Source organism: Thermobia domestica, chromosome 4 (assembly GCF_964235325.1).
Source record: "Thermobia domestica chromosome 4, izTheDome1.hap1.1, whole genome shotgun sequence".
NCBI classification, from domain to species: Eukaryota; Metazoa; Arthropoda; class Insecta; order Zygentoma; family Lepismatidae; genus Thermobia; species Thermobia domestica.
In genome coordinates, this window is record NC_137457.1 from 33,816,496 (window position 1) to 33,843,986 (window position 27,491).

General features: G+C 31.3%; 1 protein-coding gene across 1 annotated transcript in view; it reads right to left on the reverse strand.

Annotated features, from left to right (window-relative positions):
• The window catches only part of LOC145683820 (uncharacterized), a 148,620-nt gene that overhangs the window by 48,438 nt on the left and 72,691 nt on the right, over positions 1–27,491 (reverse strand). The window contains exon 4 of the mRNA XM_081755415.1: positions 1,043–1,233. Coding sequence (XP_081611541.1) covers positions 1,043–1,233 — 191 coding nt within the window. The remainder of the gene's footprint in view (positions 1–1,042; positions 1,234–27,491) is intronic.

Consider the following 27,491-nt stretch of genomic DNA (forward strand, 5'->3'; position numbering starts at 1 on the left):
AAGTTTCGATAGAAATATAGAAGTTTAACATTTTTAACATTGGAGACAATACGTTATACCCGTAAATTAATAAAGTGAAAAATAACCAGCTTTGTAAACCTACAATAGTATATTATTATTAATAGTAGTAGTAGCAGTACAAGTAGTAGTCGTCGTTTTATGTGGGCATAAAATAAAGTAGAGGGCTGTTGTGTATCATAGCGAATATAACAATGGGAAGTTCAGCAAAATAATATAACAATTATATTAGGAAAAATGTGCGAAACTTCATCGTTGTACAGATTGTCTATGATCATAGCTGATCTTAAATGTATTCATATGGAATTTTGCTTTTAAGTCTGAACCTAATCTCATAAAGAAACGACTAACTGAAAATACAGTCTACGAATTGACTTTTATTTTTATGGCAAAAATCACAACTTAACTTCAAACTTACATTGTAGCTACTTATTAATCGGGTCTAATTCACTTGTCCATTCTCCAGCCGTTCTCAGCAAAGTAATACTTTTCTTCTATTCTTTGTAAGAAACTAGAGACCGAATCAACGAGTATTTACAGATCAGTGCTAAGAAACAACTTGATATGTTCATGAATCTATCGCTGTAGCGTATGGTAATTGGGAAAATATAGAAAGAGAAAGGGATATTGGAGAAGTCTAATCTTTCTGGAACATCTATGGTAATTACGAAATTAAAGTAGTCCCCGAATTGGGCCATGGTATAACTGAAATTCACCAAGGCATTTACTTTCCAGATGCAATAATGTGAAATGCAAATAGTCCGATTTTTGTCAGGTCTATTGACAGCCTCCAAAATTGTCATCATATTTTGTAGTGAATTTGACCGTATTGACCAGAAACAAATGATATTCTATTTTTTTCGTAAATATAGATACTTCGTTAATCATTTTAACTTCATAAACTAAAACACTACAAAGAAATATACCCTGAACATAACAATTTCACGGACCTGGAAAATGAAAAATATAAAATTTCAATGAACAAAATAGAATGTGAATTTATTATAAAATTTTTCCCACTTACTCTGACTTTTCTTTGATCATTCTTCCTAGAATTTTCATCATTACCTTTCCCATCGTTCACCTCAATTGTTTTAGGGTCACTGGGAACAGATGGAAAGTCTAAAGGTAAATATCCAGGCTCCGCAGAATTATAACAGTAATCCAAAGGAATATTATCTGCAAGTGTACTTTCCCCCTCAGGAGTCAGGATGTCTGAAAAATTGGATATTTCACGCCTTAAAGGTTAGTGTTCTAACGTAGAGGGTAAAATCAGATTAAACATGATAAGCAGAAAACCATTAATAAAATGCTAAATTATGACGCTCATACATACTCTAATTTTTGTGTAAAAATTGTTCTACAACATGAAGACAATTCTACACTTCTATGCTTTTTCTAAGCAAATTGTATTTTACTTGTTATGATGTATGTGATTCACACATTACCAAGTAATGGTTGAATCAAGTAATTTTGTCCGTCCTATTGAAAAGGGGCCTAACAGTTTCAAAGAGCATGGCTATGGTTCTATATATCTTTAATGATAAAGAAAACAGTACAGTATATCTGCTACATATATTTTATACATACATATCTATTTACCGTATTAACTTGATATATTTATTCCTTATTTTTTATGATAATGTTTCTAAGTCGCCATAGGACATCACCTGTGTAACTCCTATATCGTACAACTATTTGGAACTTGCCGGAAACAAATACTGGAAAATGCGTGAATTGTGTCACATTTGACCGATCTATTGTGTTACACGATCAACTATCTAAGTATGAGTTGTGGTTGATCAGAGAAAACTATATATTATGGAAGGAGGAAGTACAGGGTAAACTTTTGTCTTCCATTAGGATAAATATAAAAATCTACTGTAGTAGTGGGAAAATAACCACGTCTATCTTTTTGAATCGTAATTTCATTTTTAACTTCATTTATAACACATCTATGAATTGAAGTCTGACGATAATGAAAGTTTCAACAACGATTTCTGAATTTGATGCAATTCTCTCAGCTGAAGTTTACATTCCGATTTAAATAATCCTGTCTTTCAAAATTTCCATATTATTGAAGAACGGGAAGTGCAAAACTCATCACGCTGCAAATATCTATGATGAGAAGTGAATATCTATAACGCACATCTATTTGCAATGAAATGAAATGAAATTTTGGAAGAGTTCGTGGTAAATTTTCTTCTTACAGCGAAATAATTCTAAGATGAACTCTTCAGTGATCATGAACTTAAGGAAAGATATATGAGACAATGATAACCATTACGGACTTGGAGTGTTCACAGTAAACAAAAAGAAATTTTATTTCTAGGAAATGGGATGAAAAGGAGTACTGCAGCAAAATTTAAACACGTGGTGTTAGTCTATGCAAAAATAATTCAGTTCGGTTGATAATTTCATGCACAGACACGAAAATAATTGAAGGCAGGTATTAAACCCTTTAATAGCATTGCATTTATATACTATATTGCATTGTGTATATACTGCAGTGATGTGTTTTTAATGTATACAAGATAAGCGCTGATTACGCATGAAATTGTGAATTAAAATCTAAAATAATCATTATTACTCTATTTGAAACAAATTCTCTCATTTATCGAAGACTTTCTGTTGCATGTAACTGTTTATGAAAAGTTAACATTTGCCTGTTCCAAATCCTCCAGCCGCGTTTCACAGCCATTTACAAGCCTAGGGAAGATTGTCTGGCAGATTTTATGTTACCGTTACGTCCGTTACTTTCCTGAAGCCCAGCAATCCTCATAGCATAAACTGGATACATATTCAGTTTATTAACAAACCGTTTTGGACGAAAATTGTCTCTTGTAATTTTTAATTTTTATAGGTATATATGTAATATTAAGCTCGTAAAACTAAGCGCATCATATGTGTTTGTATGCAAGTAATAGTTGGTGTACGTTATAAGTTATTATTGTTCTGTATTTTATACGAAACTAGTAGAAAATTTCCAAGGTAGGCAATAACAAACTTGCGGCCAAAATTATGAAAAAGGATGTCTCTCCTAAATGCAGTGTTGCGGAAGAAGGTCATCATTTGTGATATATTGATGAAGAGTTTTCAATCGCGTGACTCTGAAAGGAACAATGGCATTATCAAAACAGGAAGACCAATTCCGGACATTACACGTACTACGTCGAAAATTTAAGTAAGGAAATTTAATATCCAACTCTTTAAAGTAATGAGTGACTATCTGGTTAGCCAGAAAAACGAAAACTGTCTGCTTTCGTTGGTGCTGTCTGCTTTCTACAAAAGAGAATAGTGTGTGGTCAAGGGGCAGTATATACGAAATGTGAACAATGCCACTAGTAGTAGGACATGGTTACTTCTGGGCCAAAACTTTTGACCAACCCATTACGAACATATTTTTGACCAACGCAGAAGTATCCAGCTAATTATAAAAAGTTACACGGCGCAAAGTATTCCCATAACTACAATGTTAAAGTGAGATCGCACAGGCTTTTATGACATTTAAAATCATAAAAACTTACATCTAAAACTTATAACTATAAACTTACTTCTCTTCTATCTTATAATGCACCCATAACAACATAGGTATTCCATTTTCTGACAGAGCTCTCTTAATCCTATACAAAATATATTTGATGCATCTAAATTTATAGTTTATAAGCTTTCCTTTAACACTTCAATCATGAAAATTCGTTAATAATTAGCTTTAAAAACTCAATGAGAAGGAATATATACAAATACTACATCTACTCCGGAACAAGTGATCTGTCACTGATTCATTTTGAACGATTCCAGTACTAACAATGGAACACCACAACACGAGATCATAAGAAATAGGTTAAATAAATATGTTTAAAAAAATCAGAGCTTATTTCAGCAAAACTGCCGTCACAGAAATCCTAGGATCCATTTGAGAGGTCAGCGCTGATGTTGTTGTTGTTGTTGTTCCTCCCAGATGGATCCTAGGGTTTTTTGTTCAATTTCTATGTGCCTTTCTTCTTTCTTTCCTTCTTTCCTTTGAGGTCTGTAAGCGAACTTGTGGCTTTCCACCCAGCCTCGGTATAGCTACCTATATGAATACGAGTCACAACATTTACCCACACAGCTCACAATCTTATTGTATCCATCCCGTCCCATCCCTGGCGCCAGGTTTCCCTCCCTTCCCTTTTATTTTTGCTGTCCCAAGTAACAGAGACGCCCAGCCATACCCCACACATGAGTCAGAGGTGAGGACACTGTAGCCATCTGTGATGAAAGACAGCCGTATAGCTCAATTCACTTTACAGTTCCTTAAGAAATTACAAATTTCCATAAATTGGCAAGTCATAGGCAAGGGTTCGAACTTACGTTATCAGCTACGAACCACAAGCTTTATGGAATCGCGCACTTACCAATTGAGCTACTGGCTAGCGCTGTGAATGAAGAGAAAATCGGTCCTTATATATGAACAAATACTTCTACAAGCAACGCCATCTATAAGCAAAGTGATAAACAAAATAGATATGCAACGTCATTTACTGAGTAAGTCAGCAACTTCTTAAAATGCCCACCTAGCTAGCAAATTTAGCTAAAACATCAATGTTCAAAAAAGAAAAAAAGTCAGTGTTGTCAACCCACTCACCAAATATTACAGTGTTTACCCAAAATATTTTTAAGAGGATAGTTTTACCCCTCCATAGTTACAATGCGCTAACTCATCAAATAAAAACTTGGCAAATTTCAGAAAAAATTATGAGTTGACACTGAAAAAAAATTAAAAATTCAGAAATTTGAAAAATAAAAAATACTAGCATAATTAACATATAATTCTAAGACTTTTTTAAAGAATAACATTTTCCCGAAAACTCAAAAATAAATCCGTAAAAAATTCACGAAATTTTGAAATAATTATAACTTCGTCAAATATTAACCGATTTTCAAAATTCAAACGGCAGTTAATAGAGAAGTAAATTTACTATCTATCAAATGTCTTGCAGGTTGCATAACTCTAGGAATATAATTATAAAAAACTACAATAAATCCTTTATTTATACATGTATCTTTAAAATTCAAATGACATTGTGTTCTGTATAGTTAAAGGTCTTAGTTTTTATAGTATTGATACCATAAAAACTCTTATACACTTAGAACATACTTAAAATTACAAGTTCGGATACTGATACCATAAAAACACTTATACACTTAGAACATACTTAAAATTACAAGTTCGGATACTGATAATTGAATCTTCTGCTAATCTCGTTCTCTATAGGAAACAACGACTTCTTAAACTCTGTCCACTGATCATAATTCAAGCTGAATAGACAGCCGTTAATATCAAAAACTACTTGAACTTCAGTTTGCATATTTTTCACAGTTACATTGAAATTATTAGTAAGTATAAATTTCTTTTTAGAATCCATAATAACCACTCCATTTCTTTTTACTTCTGAGGACATATTCTAGTCATATTTATAAAAAAATTCACAAAACCGATCCTCATTTGAAATTTACATACAGAACTCAACAGTGGGATAATTATCTTTTAGGCCAGTGTATTTGATTTTTATTCCATCTTTAACGATCTCATCAATCATTTTATCTGTTAAGTGTTTTGTAAATCTAGGTGGAAGAAAGGCCTTAAAGTCCTCACACTCAACTAAAATGCTCTTTCCAAACTTAGTTTTAGTCCTTTCCATTTTTAAAATCTTATATTCTGTGTCTAATTTTAATTTTCTTAATCCAATAACTTGTTTTTGCTCAAGACATCCAAGTTTATTTAAAACCTCAATATGATTTGCCATCGTATTTATTATATAGAAAATCAATAATCGCTCTTCAATTTTTATCTTTAACAAAAAATCTTTTTAATTACTTTGTAATGTTTATGGAGAACCTCCATAAACATTACAAAAAATACATGTAACTATCTAAAACTCTTCTACCACTTTCTCATTCTTAGTATCATATGTAAAGTTCTTTTGTCCAATTAAAATCGCATAGCATATAGTATTATCAGCAACAGTTTCTGCAGTCTACTAAAACCTTTATATTTGTTCTCTCATTTACCGATACATTCTTCCTCTTACTACAATTAATCACATACATTGGTCTGTTATCTATAAAATCTTTAAGGTCATAGTACATTTCAGTATTACCACATGTTACTCTCTTAAATGCAGAGTAATCTTCGTACATCTTAAAATAATCCTTGTTAGCAATATCTAAGTTTCTTGATTCTTTTGGAAATACCGCAATCTTTTCATTCTTAAGATAAATATTCTTTACCTTACAATGATCAAACTCACTTGCATCTGCTGTTTGTTTACCACTTCTATCAGTTTGGAACATTACAACTACGAAATCAGGCATATCAAATTGTCTAGAATTAAATTGAGTAGCAACATCGAACTCTAAGAAAGAACCTACAACAGTCTTCTGAACACATTGATAAGTATGGAGTGAAAACTGTATTTTAAGTTCTTTAAGAATATCCAACTTTAACTGGCTTTGGTAATTAGATTCGTATTTAATAATTGGCATTCTTATCTCCATACTCTTTATTGTTATTTTTCCATCATGAGGAGCTGTTGCACTTGCTCCTGTTCCAGTCCATTTGTATAAGACATCGTTATTGTTGGCTTTTGTAAATGTTATTCTCAATCCACCTTTCCACATAACCTCTTTTTAGTCACTTAAAAAGCCTGGAATTAATCTTAATGGATACAAAACGCTAAAGTCCTTTCGTAGACCAAGTTTTTCATCAGTTTCAAATCATGCTTGTTTTAGATATTCAACTTAGGGTTTGGACATCTTTAATGTTCCAATAGCTGTAGATGTTATTCCTGGTAGCTCAATCTTATCTATAACAACTCCATATTTTCTAACCTCAATTTGAGAAAAGAAGAATGGTAAGAAGTTATCTACAAATTTTATAGTATCATTTGCACCAAATGTTCCTCCAACTGATGCACCAACAACTTCATAAGTCATATGACAATCTGCTTTGTGTGGATGTATGAACCCATCCCCCACATCGAAATCAAACTCAATCAATATCTTTGTTAGCGTCATTCAAATTATTTAATGTTCTTGTGTTAGCTTTAAAACTCTGTAACTTGTAACTCTCAATACTATCCATTTATTATAAAGAAAATCTAGAAACAACGCTTTTATGGGATATACAAATAAAAAAATCATACATAATAATATTTAAAAACTTAGGATCCTCAATCCTAACTTAACCTTAGCATTCATAGCAGCACCAACCCCAAAATCAGCTAATCGTTCACCAATTGATGCATCACTACTAAATGCTCTTTTCCATGCTTTAGTTTCTAGTTCCTTATCTGCAATATGTCTTGACTCTCTATCTTTATTGTCTCTGTAGTATATATCGTTTCTTTACAAGTCTCATCTAATGGGTTAATACCTTCATCATTTCTCTCTATCCTTTCTTGTAGGTTAGTTCCCGGACCACAATACGAATATCCTGGAATATGTAACTCAAATGGGAGTTTATTAATCAAATTATTTACTAATCCTTTCCAAGCTTCTCATCATTCCAGAATCGTGGTGGTAACGTATTTAAGATCTTAATCAAATAACCTATACCTTTTGGATCATTAGGAATAAATTGTGAAAGCTTGTTATTAATCATACTCACTATACCTACTTCCTCATTATAAAAGTTATTATTACCAGCCTTTTCTTCTCCATCTATAACTATTAGCCGATCAATTAACTTTCTCACATCATCCATCCATATATATTCTTTAAGTATCTCTGTATATTGTTTTATTCCTTCCCCAGTCCTTTTAGGAGTTGGAGGTAAATTTGGCTTAATATAATCATCCCAAATAGGCTTGATAATATTAATGTACTTAGAACCTCTATTAGATAATACTTTTTTTTATCTCGATTATATTTTTGGAAGGCAGCATCTGATTCTATTATTATCTCCTTGTATTGTTCAAAATCGTCATCATCATAATCATCAATGGTTCTATTAGTATTCATCGTTAACAATTCCCATAGACCTTCTGTTCCTTTATAAGTTTTACCATTAATTATCAAATCATCACTCGCTTTAACTTCAGAATTTCCTATCTTATTTATTATTCTTCCATCTTCTTCTACAGCTCTTATTCCAAATACACTATCATTTCTTTTACTACAATATTTTGTTGCAAACTTACCAAATGATATCACTGTTGTTAAAGGTTCTACTTCTTCAACTTTGTCTTTAATTTGTTTTCTCATTGTTTTATTTCTCCCGTTATAGGCGTATCACTACTACTTGGGGAACTATCATAAGCTATCTTTTTAGGTGTTTCTAGTGGACTAGGATCCATTGAAGCCGTCTTATGTACAGCTGGAACAAGTTCAGTTATTTGATTTTTATTTTGTTCTGCTACTTCTTTGATTTCACTTCCTAAATTTTGAATAGTATCAATTACAGATTCTTCTTGCGTCCTAAATTTATCGTAAATACCTACCCTTTTTTCTTCCAAGATTTGAAGCCCTTTATTAAGAACTCCTTTAACTTAATATTCTTATTAATTTCTTTCTCATCCATTTATTATATAGAAAACGAACAAACATCAATAAACGTGAAAAAACGTCAATAAACGTTAAAAACATCAAAAAACGTTAAACGTTAAAACTTAAAACGTCAAAAAGCGTCAAACGTTTAAGAAGTGTTTTATCTTGTTCCTATACTTACCATTGTTTACCTTCCTTGTCATATCAATTACTATAAAACCATAACCTCCTTGCCAACATTTTAAACATATCTCTTTAAATTTATCATAAGATGTATCTCCTCCAACAAACTTGTTAAACACATGTTTAAGATTAGCATCATCTTGTCTAAATTCACATAGGAAGTTAACTTTATCTCTTATAAGCTGTTTAGGTACTTTTGAATATGTCTGTGCAAGATAGCAACAGTCTAAATGTCTATGTCTACCTCTCGTAAAGTAATTTCTAACAGTATCTTGATTCTCCAAAATGTAATCATAAAATACAACAAGACAGTATTTTTCACATTCATCAATAGGTACAATACAATCATTACTGCCTAAGAACGTTGCTATTTGCTTCTTGAACTTTAGTTCTGCTTTTTCAAATCGATCTCTTAATTGTTCATAAATTGGCTGATTCATGCTTTTAGAATATATGTAGAAGCAATTGTTGTTTAACCAACCTGGCGTAATAAGAAGTTAAATAATAGAAATGTTTTACCACAACCAGATGGGCCCACGATAATACTTCGAATACCATCAGGTATAAGCTCTTCATTTCTTTTCTTAGCTGTTGTTTATTTTATCATCTCTTTTACATCCCAATTAATAGTTTTCCTACTCATTTATTATAGAGAAAATCGTCAAGTCCCTAGGTGCTAACACCTTTTATCATCTTATATTTTTAAGTTGTTCTCTGCTCTTATGCAACGTATCTTTTATATATTCGTTATCCATTTCACCATTTTATGTTATTATCGTCTCTAACTGTTCTTTAAATGAATTAATATAAGTGAGAATGGTTTTATATTCATCTTTTCCTTTACTTATGTTTAACTTAGAAGACAAACCTGTTATAATAGCACTTCCAGCTGCAAGAGATTTTGCTAAAATTGAGTAAATTTTTACAGGTATAAAAATATTAATAAATCCAGTTGTTGCAGAAAGTATAACCGATAACGTAATCAAAGTGTAGTATGCATATAACAATTCGCAGTTTTTCCTTTTTCTTCTTTAAGCTGTATTCTAATTTTCGAATGATATCTTCTATTAACTTGATTACTTTCTCTCTTGGAATATCTCTAGGTAAATCAAACTCATTCATTTATTATATAATAAATGGCTAAGGTATTTAAGTTAACGCGTGATACTTCTGTTTTAAAAAAGAAACTCCATTGCGAATTAGACAACAGTAACAACGATTTAAGTATAGGACTAGTTGGGTTTTGCAGTACATATCAAACACCAAACATTACAGAAAGAAATAGTAAACTAACATTTTGTAACTTTCCTGGCTTTTTTAATCTTACAAAACAACTTATAGTTCAACCTGGTCAATATAGTTTAATAGAGTTAGAACAATATATTAAATCAAATCTTCCATACTCTGATGCTTTTAATGCTAGTTTAGATATTAAATTCACAGAAGATAGAAAGAAAAACAGAGTTAAAATATTTAACGAACGATGTGATATAACCTTAGATACCATTAATACTGTATTAGGTTTTAGTGAAAAAAACTTAGCTAGAAACACAGAACATGTTCGAGATAAGATACCAAAGTTTCATCCGTCCGATACAATTAATGTTCACTGTAATATAGCAGATGATAGGTTTGTTAAAGATACTGAGTATACACATAGAGAAACAGGAATTATAGCATCATTTAAAACAGATGCTGAGTTTAAACATAGTATTATTTACGATCCTACTTCTCCATTATTTTTCCCTATATCTAAAGACAAGGTTGACAATTTTGAGATAAGGATAACAGATGAGAATGATTCCATAATTGGATTTGGTGGAGCAACAACAACTGTATTTTTACAAACCAAGATTTTCTCTTAAATAAATAGGAAGATGTGTTCTATTAAAGGTTGTATGTTTGTGTTCCTTATAACGAAATAAAGGATTTAAATATCGATCATGTATTAACAAAGAAACAACTTAGTTATAAATCTAATAACATTAAAGAAGGTAAGGGAATGGATTTAACTCTAACTACTAAACAAATGAAAAATATTAAGAAAGAGCATATGGGTGGTTTTATCTTTACAATTCCAGCCATTCTAGCAGCTTTAGGAGCAGTTGGTTCATTAGCCGGTGGTGCCGCGGCGATTACTAAAACTGTACTTGATGCTAAGAAAAATAAACAAGGTCTTGAAGAACAGAAACGACACAATATGGCTATAGAAGAAAAGCAGGGAGCGGGTAAACCAAAGAAGTGAAAAAACTAAAACCGTTGACCAACTTCGATATTGAGAGGTTGGTTAAACAATTAAAGATAAAACGATTTAGAGGTGTATTTATGAGTGATGAACTTCCACAAAAACTCTATGTAAATGAGTGCGGTGTAGTTAACTTCGATAAATCAGTAAACATTGGTACTCATTGGATATGCTATTGGAAAGATAACAGCGAAAAGTATGTGTTCGATTCTTATGGTGGTGTTCCTCCTAAACAACTAGTACAATATCTTGGTACCGAAAACTTATTTCATAATGACGAACGAATACAAGTATTTAATTCAGTTATATGTGGTCATCTTTGTGTTAAGGTTTTAAATATTCTAAATCAAGGGTATTCTTTTAGTGACGTTATGTATATGATTAAGAATGATTAAGTTTAAGTGCTTGTATGGTTTATATCCATAAAAGTTTTGTTTTAAGATAAATATGGAAGCTATACACAATAGATTTTTAGATTATTTTGAGAAGCATAGAGATGAACTAGATGCACTAGTTAGTTATAATTTTTATCAGTATTTTAAGTATATTAGTAAGATAGACTTAAAAAATAAAAACAACATATATACAGTTATTGATTTATGGAATATGTTAATTCCTAATTTTTTGTACACGGAAGAAGAGTTGGAAAAGTTACGTCCAATAATTACTTTAAAGGAGTTGTTGTCAAATTATAGCTCTAGACCATTACAATGCAGTTATTGTGGTAGGAAGTGATTAACAAAAGATATGAGTAGATACATTTGTGATGATTGTTCTGTAGAGAGTGGTTGGGTTTACAGTACTAATGAAGAAATAAAAGCTGGTTATGCAAGAAAACCGTGGTATGATACTACAAAAAGATTTAAGTTACAGTTATCTCGTTTGCAAGCTTTACAGGATGGAATTATTCCCGAAGATGTGTTCAAGGTGTTAAATGATGAATTTAGAGATATAGCAAAAGATTTCATATCAACAAAAGATGTTCTGGAAGTACTAAAGAAAAATAAATACACAAAATATTATGATGATGTTTATTTAATACACTATCACGTTACCGATCAAAAACCCTTAAAATTACAGCATACAGAGGAAACACTTATAAATGAGTTCGAAAACTTACACGAGGTCTTTAGGGAACTGTATCCAAAGAGAGAATTGTTTATTAACTTAAAATGTGTTTTGTACTGTTTATTGAAAAAGCATGATGTTCATGTTGATATTGATTTTAAACATTCACCTAGAAAAATAGAGATGTTGAAGAAATGTTTTGAAAAATTAGGATGGGCATTTTCTTTATAATAAATGAGTATGGATATATTTGGTAATGTTAAAGATAGAAAAGGTGATGTTAATATTAGTGAAGAAAAATTAAAGTTGTTGGAGAATTTGAATGATGTTCTTAGCGTAAGTCAACTTAGATCAATAGAAGCTCAATTAGAGAACGATAGAAAACGATTTGAAAATGCATTAGAAGCGTTAAAGACATATACATAAAGAAAGAAGATGTTCAAAAGATTAGGATGGATACTACTAAATTGATTATGCAGAAAGAAACCATACCTCTATTATATCGATTGAGAACTAAGAATGTTAAAGACTCGATGTTTAGAATATTCAATCTTTCTAATAGTTACAAATTTCTCTATAATGGAAAAATAATGCATATTGAATTCAGTTTGGATAGATACTTTCTAGAGGTATATTTGGGTGATACTTTGATTGAAATTTTACCTTTTAGCTTTAATAAGAATGATATAATTACAATTAAAACAAATAAAAATTCAGCTATGGAAGAAGGACAATAATTGTTTGTTGTAATGTACATAGAAAGAGAACTTTCGTAAATGCGTTTGCTATATTATAAATATGGTTATATTTGGTAACATTAAAAGTATAAAAGAAGAATCTAGAGAAGTTTTTACGTCAAATTACACATCCTGGGTTGATTTTAAGAACAAAAGATTGGTTAATGTATCTAATGCTATTGATAAACAAGATGTTATAACATTAGAGCAGCTTGAATCAGTGAAAGAAGAGTTTAATTTACTTACACGAAAAGAAATTGTTGAATTTCCATGTCGATTGGCAGATAATGATGTTGGGAAACCCGCCTTTTTGTATATAATTTAGCTGCTGCCTACAAATTTCTTTATAAAGGTAGGTTAATGCATATAGAATCAAGTCTTAATAAACATCTTATGGACCTATTTTTAAATGACGCTTTAGTTGAAAGTTTTCCATTACACTTTAATATGTATGATCAGTTAAAAATTAGACCAATCAAAGATTCTGATTTGAAAGAAGATTATTGCTTATTATGTATGTAGAAACAGAAGATGAAGGTGAAAACGAATCAAGTGATGATGCAGATAATGTTAAGAGTTTTGTTTTAGGTAATGATAAATTTTAAATTTTTCGTTGATTTTCTATATAATAAACATGATGTATTGTGTTAAATGTAAAAAATTAACAGATACGAAGAAAGACACCATTAGAATTGAACAAACAAAGAATCGAAGATATAAAAGAAATGTATTTGTTCTGTATGCGGTGTTACTAAATCTCAATTCGTTAAAAAGAATGATTGACTATATGATGGTAAAGGTGGTAGAGAAGACATTATAGAAGAAATTCACAAACCACCTAGAAAAAAAACTTTGACAGACTAAATGTGGTTATAAAAGGTATCGATGGTCTTTGGCAAGCTGATTTTGTAGAAATAGATTGCGCAGTATTAAAAAGTGTTTCCAAATAAAATAAAGGCTATAAGTATCTGCTAACGATTATAGATGTGTTTTCGAAATATGCGTTTGATGTTCCTGTTAAAGATAAGAGCGGTAAAATTGATACAGAAGCATTCGAATCCATATTAAGAACGAGAAAACCTAGCAACTTACAAACTGATCAAGGCAAAGAGGTTTACAATAAAGAACTTACGAAGTGGATGGAGGAAAATAGGATTAATCATTACTCAATCTATAGTGGTAAGAAAGCTTTTGTTGTTGAGAGATTTAATAGAACACTTAAACAGAACATGTGGAAAAGGTTCACAACACAAGGGAATTACAAATGGATAGAAATATTATCAACATTGTTTAGTGAGTATAATAATAAAGTACATAGAACAATTGGTTTAAAGCCTATAGAAGTTAATAAGAAGAATGAGCGAGCAATATTGGAGAAAGTGTATAAGAAAGAATATAAGCGTGTTAAACCCAAATACAAGTTAGGTGATCATATCCGCATAAGTAAGTCGAAAGGGTTATTTGAGAAAGGATATACACCTTATTGGTCAACAGAAGTATTTGTTATTAGCGAAGTTATTTCATCTAATCCACATACGTATAGAATTAAAGATTTAAAAGAGGAGGATGTACAAGGTAGATTTTACGAACCAGAACTATTAAAGACGAAACTTAAAGCTGAATACTTGGTGGAAAAGGTGTTGAGAAAGATAGGTGATAAAGTATACGTTAAATGGTTAGGATTTGATGATTCATATAATAGTTGGATAGATAAAAGTAATGTAATTTAAATATAAATATTGTCTTTTATGGAATAATAACCATAAAAGGCGAATACAGTTATTAACCTTCTAAATAAATTTTAAAAAATATGATTGTTATTTGGCATGGTTGTCATGTATATCTAAAAAATGTGGATGGAGAAGAAGATGAGGAGATTGTTATTGATTTGTTTTTAAGTATAAGAGATAATGAACATTAAGTTTCGTATTTAGATATTCGTTAAGGTAAGGATAATGAGTTTTGGATATTCCTATCAGAAGAAATTTGGTTATTATTTAATAACTAAGGTTACGACTTTTATGGTATAATAGTCGTAAAAGGTAATTAGTTAAGCATTAAACAAACCATCTGTTGTAACATCGAATGCTAAATTCAATATACTACCTAAATAAGAATTATTATGATATTTTCTTATTATAACTCTCCAATCCACAAAATGTCTAAATAAATATATAAACTCTAAAGAGAGGTCTTGATAGATTGAAATGTTATCCAAATAAACGAGGTCTTTAAACTCTGCAATAAATTCTTCTGTTAAATTTTGAAACATTGAAATCGTTTTCCAATCTACTTTGTCAGCGTAATCTCTTATAAGGTTTTCTGATAATTGCTGACTCCTACATAAGCACTCCCAAGAAAGTTTATCTGCATGTTTTCGTATAAAGGCTTCGGAGAGTTTGCTTCCATAAGATATAGCATCAAAATCAACTTTGTCTATAAACTCATTAATAAATTCTTCAGATACGTTTTGATTTAACGATACTTCTTTCCAATCAACTCTATCTGCAAATACTCTTATAAAGTCTTCTGATAAGTCTTGGCTTTCCTAAATAATCTCCCAATCAACTTTATCAGCTAATTCTCTTATAAACTCGTTTGATAACTTTTTCCATGAATATATTTCACTTAAATTAACTTTCTCCTGATATTTACGTATAAAGTCTTCTGTAATGAGATCATAGTTATATTCCTTCTCTTAATCATCATAACCTATAGATAACCATTGTTCATCGCTCAATGAATCTAGCATCTCATCGGGCAAATTCATAACGTTTGCATAGAGAATGTTTTTTATAAGAAATGAGTTCTTTTCTTTAGTGGCTTTCTTGAACAAATGATCTAACATACCTATGGACACGCTAAAATTTATTTTATCTTCATCATTATAACTACCAATATCTAAATGTTTACATACACAATCAAATATAAGTTTGTAAGATAATATTTCCTTAGCACTATTTATATTCACCTGTTCGTTTTTATTCTTAGATTTTTTAAATTTATCTCATTTTTGTTGGTTTTCTATATAATAAATATGGAGAAAGAATTTGATTTATTACATGATAGACTTAAACTAATTCATCATGATCTTAAACTCTTAGCAGCACTATTAGAGAAACAAATACTGTTAAAGGAAAATGAATTATTAATAATGCAACAAAACACATCTGATTTGAGTAGTGATGATGAATATAAATATGGTAGTGATGATTAAGACGATGATGAGTAAGTTTACAAAAATGATTTAATTTTAATATGTAATTTATTGTGTATATGTAACTTTGATGGGTTATTGCCATGAAAGTCGTGTTCTAATACAACGCATAATATGTAGACAATAGCAGGAGTGTACAATGTTAAGTGTTGTATTAGGACAAATGGAAGAAAAATTGTGCAATAATGATTAGAAATAATCCGGTGAAGATAACAATTGAGTAATAGTAAGATTTTCTATATAGTAAATAAGATGAGTAATTATAGTAGATTTACTGTAATAGAGTTAAGGCGACGATGTAAAGAAAAGGGAATCAAAAGATATTCCCGATTAAGAAAAGCAGAACTAATAAACCTTCTTAAACAATATGATGATGAACAAAGCAGAAGACAGATTAGAAACATATTCCCATTTATACAAGAGGTAATTGAAGAACCAAAAGTAAAACCTGAATCAGTACCAATTGATGTAAAGCTCAAAGAAACGACAATGAAATCAAGATTAGAAACATGGATTTTTACAACAGATTAAAACCACAAGATCCACTTGAACAATATATTACTACAACATCTAAAGCTATATTAAACAGATTACAAATTAGCTTAAGTAAACATAGTTCATTGAAAGCTAATCTTTATATAAGTTGTACATATAAAAAAGGGGAAGAAACTCAAAACTTCTATTTTAACACTGAAAACCAAGAAATATATCAATCAAGTAATTTAAAAGAAAAAATAACTAAAACGAAACAAAGATTAAGAACAAGAATGGATGAGTTCCAAGCTAGAGGTTCTGGCTGGGCTCTTATAAACATTAACTTTGTACAACTAGCAATCGTCAAATATACACCATATAGAGGATCAACATACATAGAATTACCTAAACAAATTCAAAACAAAAAGGCAGTAATTAATGTAAAGAATGAATATGAAAAATGTTTCTTATATTCATTATACAGAGCCTTATATCCTACAAATTCACATCCTGAACGAGTACCAAGAAATAATGAACTTTTATTAAACTTAGAATCTAAACATAAAATATTCATTTTCCTGTAAAACTAAGCGATATTCCGAAAGATGAAAAATTACTTAATATTTCTATAAATGTCTATGCGTATGATAAAGACTATTCAATATATATACTACATCATACACAAAACAAGAAAGAAAATCATGTCAATTTATTATATATAGAAGAACAAAATGAAGACCAAATTAAAACACATTATTGTTGGATTAAGGATTTAAGCAGACTAGTGTGTACAAAATTAACTAAAAAGAGAGCTGGAAAATACTTATGTGATAGATGTTTGTTATACTTTTACTCTCAAAACGCTTTAAATAAACATGAACAAGATTGTTCGTTAAATGAGCCGGTAAAAATAATAATGCCCAAAGAAGGTAAATGTGTTGAATTTAAAAACTACGAATACACAATGAAAATGCCTTTTGTAATATATGCTGATTTTGAATGCTTGTTGCATAAAGTTATGGGTTGTGAAGAATGTTATCCGGATAACGAGCCATATAAAAAGAAATATCAAAAACATAAACCATCTGGATTTTGTTATTATGTAGTAAAGAGCAATGGAAGTAAAACTAATCCTGTTTTGTATAGAGGTAAAAACGCTGCTAATAAATTTATAAGACTGTTAACAAAAGAAGCCAAACACATATCGAACATATACAAACAAAATAACGAATTACGATTAACAAAAAGTCAGAGAAAAGAGTTCAATGAATCCGAGTGTTGTTATTACTGTAAGCAGAAGTATACTAAAGAAAATTATAAAGTTAAGCATCATCATCATATAACAGGAAAATTTGTAGCACCTCTATGTAATAACTGCAATTTAAAAGTTAAAGTACCAAAGTTTGTACCAGTGATCATACATAACTTGACAGGATATGACTCACACTTGTTTATAAAAGAGCTTGGATGTAATAAAGAAGAAATAGATCTAATACCCAATAATGAAGAAACATACATATCATTCAGTAAAAAGGTTGGAAATATTAAATTGAAATTTGTAAATTCGTTTAGATTTATGGCTTCTAGTTTAGACAAATTATCATCGAACTTGAAACCTGAGCTAATGATACATACACAACACGATTATGTTAACAATTGGGATAGGTTTAGAAAAAGAAAATTACCGCTAAAGGAAGCATTCTACAACAAGCTTATGGAACAGAGATATAAGTGATGAAGATTATGAACATGCAAAGAAAGTATGGGAAACATTTGACATTAAGAATCTCGGACAATACCATGATTTATATTTGAAAACAGATGTATTATTGTTAGTAGATGTGTTTGAGAACTTTAGAGAAACATGTCTTAAAGCGTATGACCTTGATCCTGTTTGGTATATGGCAGCACCAGGTTTAGCTTGGAATGCAATGCTAAAGATGACAAATATAGAATTAGAATTGTTGTGGGATTATATGGTATTAATGGTAGAGAAAGATATAAGAGGTGGGATTAGTCAATGCTCAAAAAGATATGTTAAAGCAAGTAATAAGTATATGGAAGATTACGATAAGAATAAAGAAGATTCTTACTTTATGTATCTAGATGTCAATAACTTGTATGGGTGGGCAATGAGGCAATATTTACCGTATAAGGGATTTAAATGTTTAAGTGAAGATGAGATTGAAGAAATAGATTTACAAGTATAACTGATAATTCTGATACTGGTTACATATTAGAAGTTGATCTTGAATATCCTAAAGAACTGCATAACTATCACAAAGACTATCCATTAGCTCCTCAAAATATATGTCCGCCTGGTTCAAAACAATCGAAGCTATTAACAACCCTATATGACAAAGAAAATTATGTAATTCACTATCGAAACCTAAAACATTGTCTTTCACTTGAATTAAAACTTTAGAAGATACAGCGAGTAATAGAGTTCGAACAATAGGATTGGTTAAAGAAATATATTGATTTAAACACACAAATGAGAACGAAAGCAACAAATGATTTTGAAAAAGACTTCTATAAGCTCATGAATAATTCAGTATTTGGGAAGACTATGGAGAATATTAGAAAAAGAGCTAATATTAAACTTGCAAGTGATGAGAAAAAATACGAGAAGTTTGTAGCAAAACCAAATTATAAGCGTACTACAGTTTTTACGGAAAATTTAGTAGCAGTTCACATGAACATGGTTAAAGTGCAATTTAACAAACCGATTTATGTAGGTATGTCAATTTTAGATTGTCGAAATATTTAATGTATGATTTCCATTATAATGTGATGAAACCAAAATACCAAGACAAAACAGAAGTATGTTATACAGATACTGATAGTTATATATACCATATTCAAACAGAAGATGTGTACGAGGACATGAAAAATTATATTGATTACTTCCACACGAATGATTACTCTAAAGATAACAGATATAAGATACCACAGGTCAATAAGAAAATACTTGGTAAGATGAAGGATGAACTTGAAGGAACAATCATAGAAGAATTTGTTCGTTTAAGATCAAAAATGTATTCAATCAGGTTGGAAAAAGATAACTGTTGTAAGAAAGCAAAAGGAGTTAAGAAAAATGTTGTAAGTAAAGAACTATCATTTAACGATTATAAAGACTGTTTGTTCAACCAAAAAGAATATTATAAGATGAATTTGATTAGAAGTTATAAGCACTATTTGTACAGTATAGAAGTAAATAAGTTAGCTTTAAGTTGTGTAGTTGATAAGAGATGTGTTTTAAAGGATGGGGTAAATTCCCTGCAATGGGGACATTATAAGTTAGAAGAGTTGTAGTTGTATATGTAAGGTTTAGATTTTAAGTTTTTAGATGTAAATTCTTCATAGTTAAGTGCTATAAAGTTCTATTTGATTCTTATGTAAATCTTTTTGTAACTAAATTTAGTGATTTTTTGTAATTTTGTAACTAGATTTAGTGATTTTTTATAATTTTGTAACTAGATTTAGTGATTTTTTGTAATTTTGTAACTAGATTTAGTAATTTTTTGTAATTTTGTAACTAGATTTAGTGATTTTTTTGAATTTTGTAACTAGATTTAGTAATTTTTTTGTAATTTTGTAACTAGATTTAGTGATTTTTTTGTAATTTTGTAAATAGATTTAGTGATCATTTTGTAATGTTGTAACTAAATTTAGTGATTTTTTGTAATTTTGTAAATAGATTTAGTGATTTTTTTGTAATTTTGTAACTAGATTTAGTGATTTTTTTGTAAGTTTGTAATTAGATTTAGTGATTTTTTTGTAATTTTGTAACTATATTTAGTGATTTTTTGTAATTTTGTAACTAGATTTAGTGATTTTTTGTAATTTTGTAACTATATTTAGTGACTTTTATAATTTTGTAATTAGATTTAGTGATTTTTTGTAATTTTGTAACTACATTTAGTGAGTTTTTGTAATTTTGTAACTAGATTTAGTGAGTTTTTGTAATTTTGTAACTAGATTTAGTGATTTTTAAATAATTTTGTAACTAGATTTCGTGATTTTTTGTAATTTTGTAACTAGATTTAGCGATTTTTGGTAGCTATGTATAATTCCTTATAATGTAAGTTTTTAGATATAAGTTTTTATGATTTTAAATGTTATAAAAGCCTATGCGATCTCACTTTAACATTGTAGTTATGGGAATACTTTGCGCCGTGTAACTTTGTATAATTAGCTGAATCCTTCTGCGTTGGTCAAAAATATGTTCGAAATGGGTTGGTCTAGAGTTTTGGCCCAGAAGTAACCATGTCCTACTACTGCCATTAAATAATATAACATTAGAATCATCTTCAAGCTGTAATCAATGAGAAAACATTTGAGAAACCAAGAATAGGGCACATGTTGGATTACCAAAAGAAATTATGGGATTCACAAGACAAAGAACTTGTAAGGGAAAATACAGAGGAACTCAAAAGACTTACTTGCATTAAATGTGTCTTAATCCTTTATTTGCTAACGGTACTTTAAAGTCAAGCAGAAAAAATCATTATGGAAAAGACACGTACGTTGTTTTCGAACGGTACTCCTGCAAGACATTTTTCTCTGCTCTGCAAATCGAAAATAGCTAGCAGCATCCTGCAGAACAAAGATATTTCCTGCTAAAGCAATTTTGTTTCAGACTGGCATTAGGGCTAGGTAAGTGTTTTCACTATTCAGTGCTGGAGAGACCCGCTAGGTTAATCTAACAAAGTTAGGTACTTTGATATTTTTTTAAATGTTACCTACTTGCTTGTTAGACATATATTCATTTCTAAGCTTCGGAATTCTTTGAGTGTTGTGTGCCAAAGAACAAATTGCTCTTTTGAGCTTAGAAGTGCCGTACAACCGGAAAGGTACATATAATTCCTACCTTTTATGATATCTTTAAGAAGAATGTAGAGTAGTCTTCTCCACGAATTGTATAATAGTTGAAATTGTTTTGAATAATTCAAGCAAACATATATCTGACTCAGATGTAAGAAGTTAGGCAGGAGTAAGAGGTAACCTATCTCCATATATATTTTTATCTGGAAATAATCTGAGAAATGTATACCAAAAACGTAACGTGAAGAGTTTCAGGTAAATGAAAATAAAAAATCCTATTATTTAGTCGTAAATTGATGCATGTGATAGAGAGTAGAATGAGACATTCTTGTCCCATATTTTATTATGGGCCCTTTATCTAGTCACCAGGTAGATTCAGCGGTATGAATGAAATTTGTCGTTACTTTCGCGACACGTTTGTACCGCTGGATTCATCTGATGAATTGTGAGAATGGCTAATACATTTGCAAATAATTGTAATCTGAAGTGGTGTTGCGGTATGCCATACATTATGAACTTATTGTGAAGAATAGTAGGAAACAATAAGAACTCAGGCTTAAGAAAATCTCATCTGTAGGGATATGGAGCAATTTTTCTCAGCAAATTCCTTATTACCAATGTTGAAAAAGAATAGAAACATGTGCCGAGCGCTGCTCAGTATAAAATATTCCAGTCAATTTTAACAATGGAATGAAACATATGTTGCAGTCTTTGCTAGCAATCAAAATGACGTGTGGGAGCGAGCGGCAGAGTGGAGGAGAAGAGGAATTGTGTAGCAATATTTGAATGTCCAATTCCTAAATAAATTTTCTTGTACGATATTTATGTAATTTTTGTAGGGTCGAAATACGGTCGAAATTAATATTGATGTACATATTAAGTTAGGCATTATTCATGTTGGTACTTAGGCTGCTTTGCCTCTAAATAATGTCCAAATTTATTTTTGAGTGCTCATAAAAGTAAAAACTTTTTTATTTTGTCATAATTTACGAAAGAAATACAAAAGAGTAGTGATCACAACTGTGCCTCATATGTTTTACACTGGGCAAAATTGATATTTCTGCCCTGACAATACTTTTGAGTCAGAGGGGCCGCCAAAAATTCAGTAATAATTCTTTTGCAATTGTTATGCAAAAAATACTTCTTTGTTGTTCAAGCAAAAATATCAGAAGTTCATGTCTAACTCCGTTCTTTAAACATGTCGCAAATAAAGGGTTAAGTAAACAGAAACTGGCTTTCAGGGAACATGAAGAATCATTTAATTCAAATAATAGAAAATTATGTAAGGCTTGTCAAGTTGCTGTGTCAGGGCGAAGAGGAACTAAGGAACTCTCAGAAAATGGAACAATATTCACTAGATTGTTAAAATACACAAATTAGAAAAGAAATCCAACAAACAAGGTTCATTGCTTTATCTTTAAACGAAGCGACATACATAGTAGCCATAAGCTACACTTTGGCCCAGCTCTCTGTAGTCATTATATATATTACAGTAGTACAAGAAATCCAGGAAATGTTTCTTAGGTGTTTAAATATTTATGAAAATAGGAAAATTAAATTAAACCTTTGTGTTTTACGGCCCACGGCTATGCCGGTTAGGCCAAAGGAGACAGTGATGATGAGAGATGAGTAGAATGGTGAGAGATGAGGAAAGTGGGAGGATAAGGGAGAGCCCCGAAAAAACCCACGAGCACGGTGTTTGTCCACGACAAAGTACGGGCGGCGCAAGCAGAGATCGAACCACTAACCTAAAGTACCGGAGGTGAACGGCCTACTACTTAGCCACTGCGGCCCATTCTGAAAATATTAATCTGAAGCCGTGTACAATTTCGAAAGTTCACACTAATCGTTCACTGTCAGTATGTTGCCACATTTTAAGCACTAGTACTGAACGACATGATTATATTGTTTGAATTGTGTTTAAAGAGAGGGAAGTATAGCACGACGTTCTCTTTCATCATTTTTGGGCTAATATTATGTCTGAGAAAAGGTAATATATATGGAGAAGAGAATGTTCCTCTATACGGAGATAATTAAATATTATGTTTAAGTATACTAATGATATGGAAATAAATAGGTATACTTTTGTGTGTGAATCATAAGTAGAGTGGTGGCACTAGGTGCTGCTTTTTGACCTACTGCGAATGCGCAAACGGTTGCTGTTCCTGTTCCAGTTCCGATTCCTGTTCCGAGTCCTTTTCCGACTTATGTTCCCACTTCTGTTAAAGTACCCGTTCCGGTTTCCCCGGAGCAGACTACGCGCAACGAGTAGCCTTTTATGGCTATGAACACCACACAGGAACATCCATACGCAGAAACATTACACACATCAGCAAGACGATGAACGATCTTAACACTGCCAGTAGTGTTTTTCACGTATTATATAACATCAAGGATGTAATTGTTCTCTTTTACGAGCACTTTTTTGATGTGAGAAAGACAATGGCAACATAGTTGACCGGATATTAAAAAATAACAACTGCATTTAACAAGTCTGGTTATTCACACATACACATACAAACACGTGCACATACACGTAACGCATAACGTGTCAGCCACATGCTGTCAAACCGACCTCGTTGGGACCAATTCTTGGACCAGAAATAATGCTCTTAGAGAATTGGACTTATGTGGATATGTTTGTCATTACATTTTCTTGACAAAGGACTCTTCGAAAAACATAAAAAAGAGTTGAGGTGGAGACTAGGGGTTACAATTCTCTTTCTTTAATCAACTTGCAAGGTTTGCTCCCAAGTTTCGGGAAGTATCTAAATGAATTATAAATGTGTGTGTGTGTTTTTTTTAAATAATTTTTGGGGAAATTTTCTAAATTGTTCTTTTATGCCAAATGTCTTTTTACATCTGTACATTGTTGGGTTTATTCGTTTATATTACTCAATAGCCCATGCTTAATTCTGCTGCCCCATTATACTTCTCACAGTTACTACGTATCTTTTTCCTAAAAACGAAATTTAGGGATAAAATTATAGAAGAAGAATGAAAAACAAAACGAAATGTCGAAGAAACAACATTGAAGAGAATCTTCCACTGCGGGTTGGCATCTTTGCTTTGAGCACAGATGACCACATCTCGAGAAATTCCCGATAATGCAACGCGGGGGTCTGATTACTAGCCGTGTCTGCAACAAATATACAGTACGCGCTTTCTTTCGTGTTGTACGTTTTAGTTTAATAATGCAGTATAAATTGTATTTTAATAGTGTTAAGTGACGATCTTACTTAGATCCACGGAAGAGTGGTGGAATCTCAACAGATAAATAAATATTTTTCTTTCCATCTTTATTTAAAATTTACTAATGGGTTTCTTGTGAATGCTCTTGAGTAAATATTTGGCTCTTGAGACGATTAGAACGGAACTTGCAAAATCTATAACTCTTTGGCCTACAATTAAGAACGGGAAAAATATTTAAATGCATAAAAGGTGAGATGGGCATACCCCTAAATTATCCGAATGAGATAAAACTTGCAAAATTTAATCTTCTTAATGTATTGAGAACAAAAACAATTTTAAAATATTTTCTTGGTTTATTGGCGGGAGTGGAGGGAGCATATTCCTCGATCAAATCATATAGTTTTGGTCTTAGGAATAGCGTACAAAAAATGGAACGATTCTAATGAAAGTTGCAATATCGATAGTTCTTGGGCCTAGAATTTAAAGAAAAAAATATATTTACATACGTAAGGGGTGACAGGGGACATATTTCTCAAGCATTATCCAAATGAGATAACACCTGCAAAATTTAATCGCCCCAATGTGTTGAGAGCGAAAATAGTTTTTCAAAAAAGTCTTGGTTTACTTGGCGGGAGTGATATATATGCCTATCTGAGAGCTGACCTATCTGAGATCAAGTTTTGTATATAATTGTTACCTACTTTAATCTGTGCTTTTTATCCTGTCATTTTGATTAAAATATGTATGGTAAGAGAGAAGAGTGGGATCAAAATTTATGGTAAAATCAGTGTTATAGGGGCCTTGGAAGTTAGGGAAAAAATTTGGTATACAAAAATTTCTGATCAAAAATAGGTTGGCACGTGACCATACGTTTTTAAAACTTTTGCTTTTGAGGTAGAAATTGAGAAACTTCTATATTTTTTCTTTTCATTTAAATCTAATTTGTGTGTTTCGTAATCACTGGTTAACGAGTGTATCGTTTGAAATGAATTTTTGTACATAACACTCGGATCGAGCCCATTTTTATCATGTCACTTTCATTGAAATGCGTATCCTAAAAGGGATGGTAGAGGGGAATGTATTACAAAAATAGAATATCTCGCTAGTCTCTCATGTGCGGAAACTTCATATATAACCTCCTTATAAACAAGTGACAACGTGCTCCAGCGTTCTAGAAAATTCATTTAAAGGGGAGACCATTTCCATGTTATTACCAATATATGCGAAGGATCATAAGTGTTGTCTGTATTGTCATCACGGAAAAATAGCTGAATCCCTTGGAGTGAATTCTTGAATAAAATGAGCAATTCGCTCGCGCTGGTTTTTTACTTGTGACCTTCACCAAAATGCATATACTAAGGAGGAGGATTTCAAAATGTATAACAAAAATATGTACTTCATTATCCCTTTAAATTAGGCAGATGGAACTCAGTGTATACAAAATCCTTTCTGGAAATAATAAATTGAGCCGTGTCCCAGAGTGGAATGGGGATAAGATTTAACTGTTTAAAATGGATTTCTAAACATAATTTTTGTTGACTTTGAAATTTATCATTAGTGACTTGGATTAAATACAAAGCCTAGTCCATTCGATAAACACATACATAAAAAATTATGTGCCATGGACAACGGAGTAAGTCCCTGGGGCCATTAACCCTATTAGTATAAAGAAAATAATAAAATCACAATCAAAATAGCTATTGCATCAACGTTGTTCATTGGAAAGTCATGGTTTGTAGTTCATGCTCTTTATAGAGGTTCTATGTATTGGGGGCCATAATGTACTTGAACAGAGAAAATTGGGAGAATGTCAGGAAAATTCCCTCCACAAATCCCTCCCATCAACTTTGGACCTCCTGAGGTAGCAACGGGTAAAAGCATGTGATGCAAATGTATCTTGAAAATAACTATAGTGGATATAAAATGTGTGTACCAACTTTTGTATTGATAGACGGAATAAATATGAGGGGAAAGCGTGTATTGGTATAGATTTTATTTCTTCATTTCTATTCCATCTATCAATACAAAACTTGGTACACACATTTCGGATCCCCTATAGCTATTTCTTTCGAGCCTACGATTTTCTTTATATTAACAGAGTTAATGGCCCCAGGGACTTACTCCTTTGTTCATGGCCCCTAAATTTCTTGCATGAACATATCTTTGTTATGTTTATCTACTGGACTAGGTTTGATTCGGATGTCCGGATGACACATTCATGTCCGTTCCTTGTAAGAACGGATAGGGGGTTGGTACTTTTCGAGTTCTTACAAACAATAAAGGCCGTACTAGTTGAAAGGTTTTTTTGAATATACATAACTCGTGGATCGAGTTGTATTTCTATCCGCTTCAAATACGGATCCTAAGGGGTGGAAAGAGGGTATACAGATAACTATACCTCTTATATATTTTGCATAGACATATTCTTCCCGAGCAAAGAACGGGCATTTCTACTAGCTTTTAATACAGTAAATAGAAAGAAAAAAATTATTTGAAGAGTAAATGCCATTCTTGCTTAGAAATATCTTATTACTGACAAGGGAACCTTCCGAAAATGATAGTTGCAGTGAAAGATGTGACCTATGCCAATTGAAAGAGCTGTATTAGAGGTGAGCATTCCCAAAAAATTAGTTGCCCATAGCAATAGATTCAAGAAATATAAGGGTGGAAGTTCGGGAAACAGCAAGGTTGGACAAGACGGAAAAGTGCAAATTCCGCAAAAAAAAAGAAAAAAAGGGGGACACGGCAAAGTACAATGCTGATAATTGATGTATAGAAAGAGACTTGCCACAATAGGGAACAAATGAAGGCCACCAGTGGGGTTAACAGTGTTGCCAACTTCAATGAAAAGTACATGTTTTGTAAAGAGCACTATATGAAGTGAGTGCAATATTCAGTGTCAACCTGTCATGTAGAACATAAGATATGACGTGTATAATCAGTGGTACAATCTAACAAAAGAAAATAGAAAAACAGAAGTACTAAAAATACGGGAAAGACG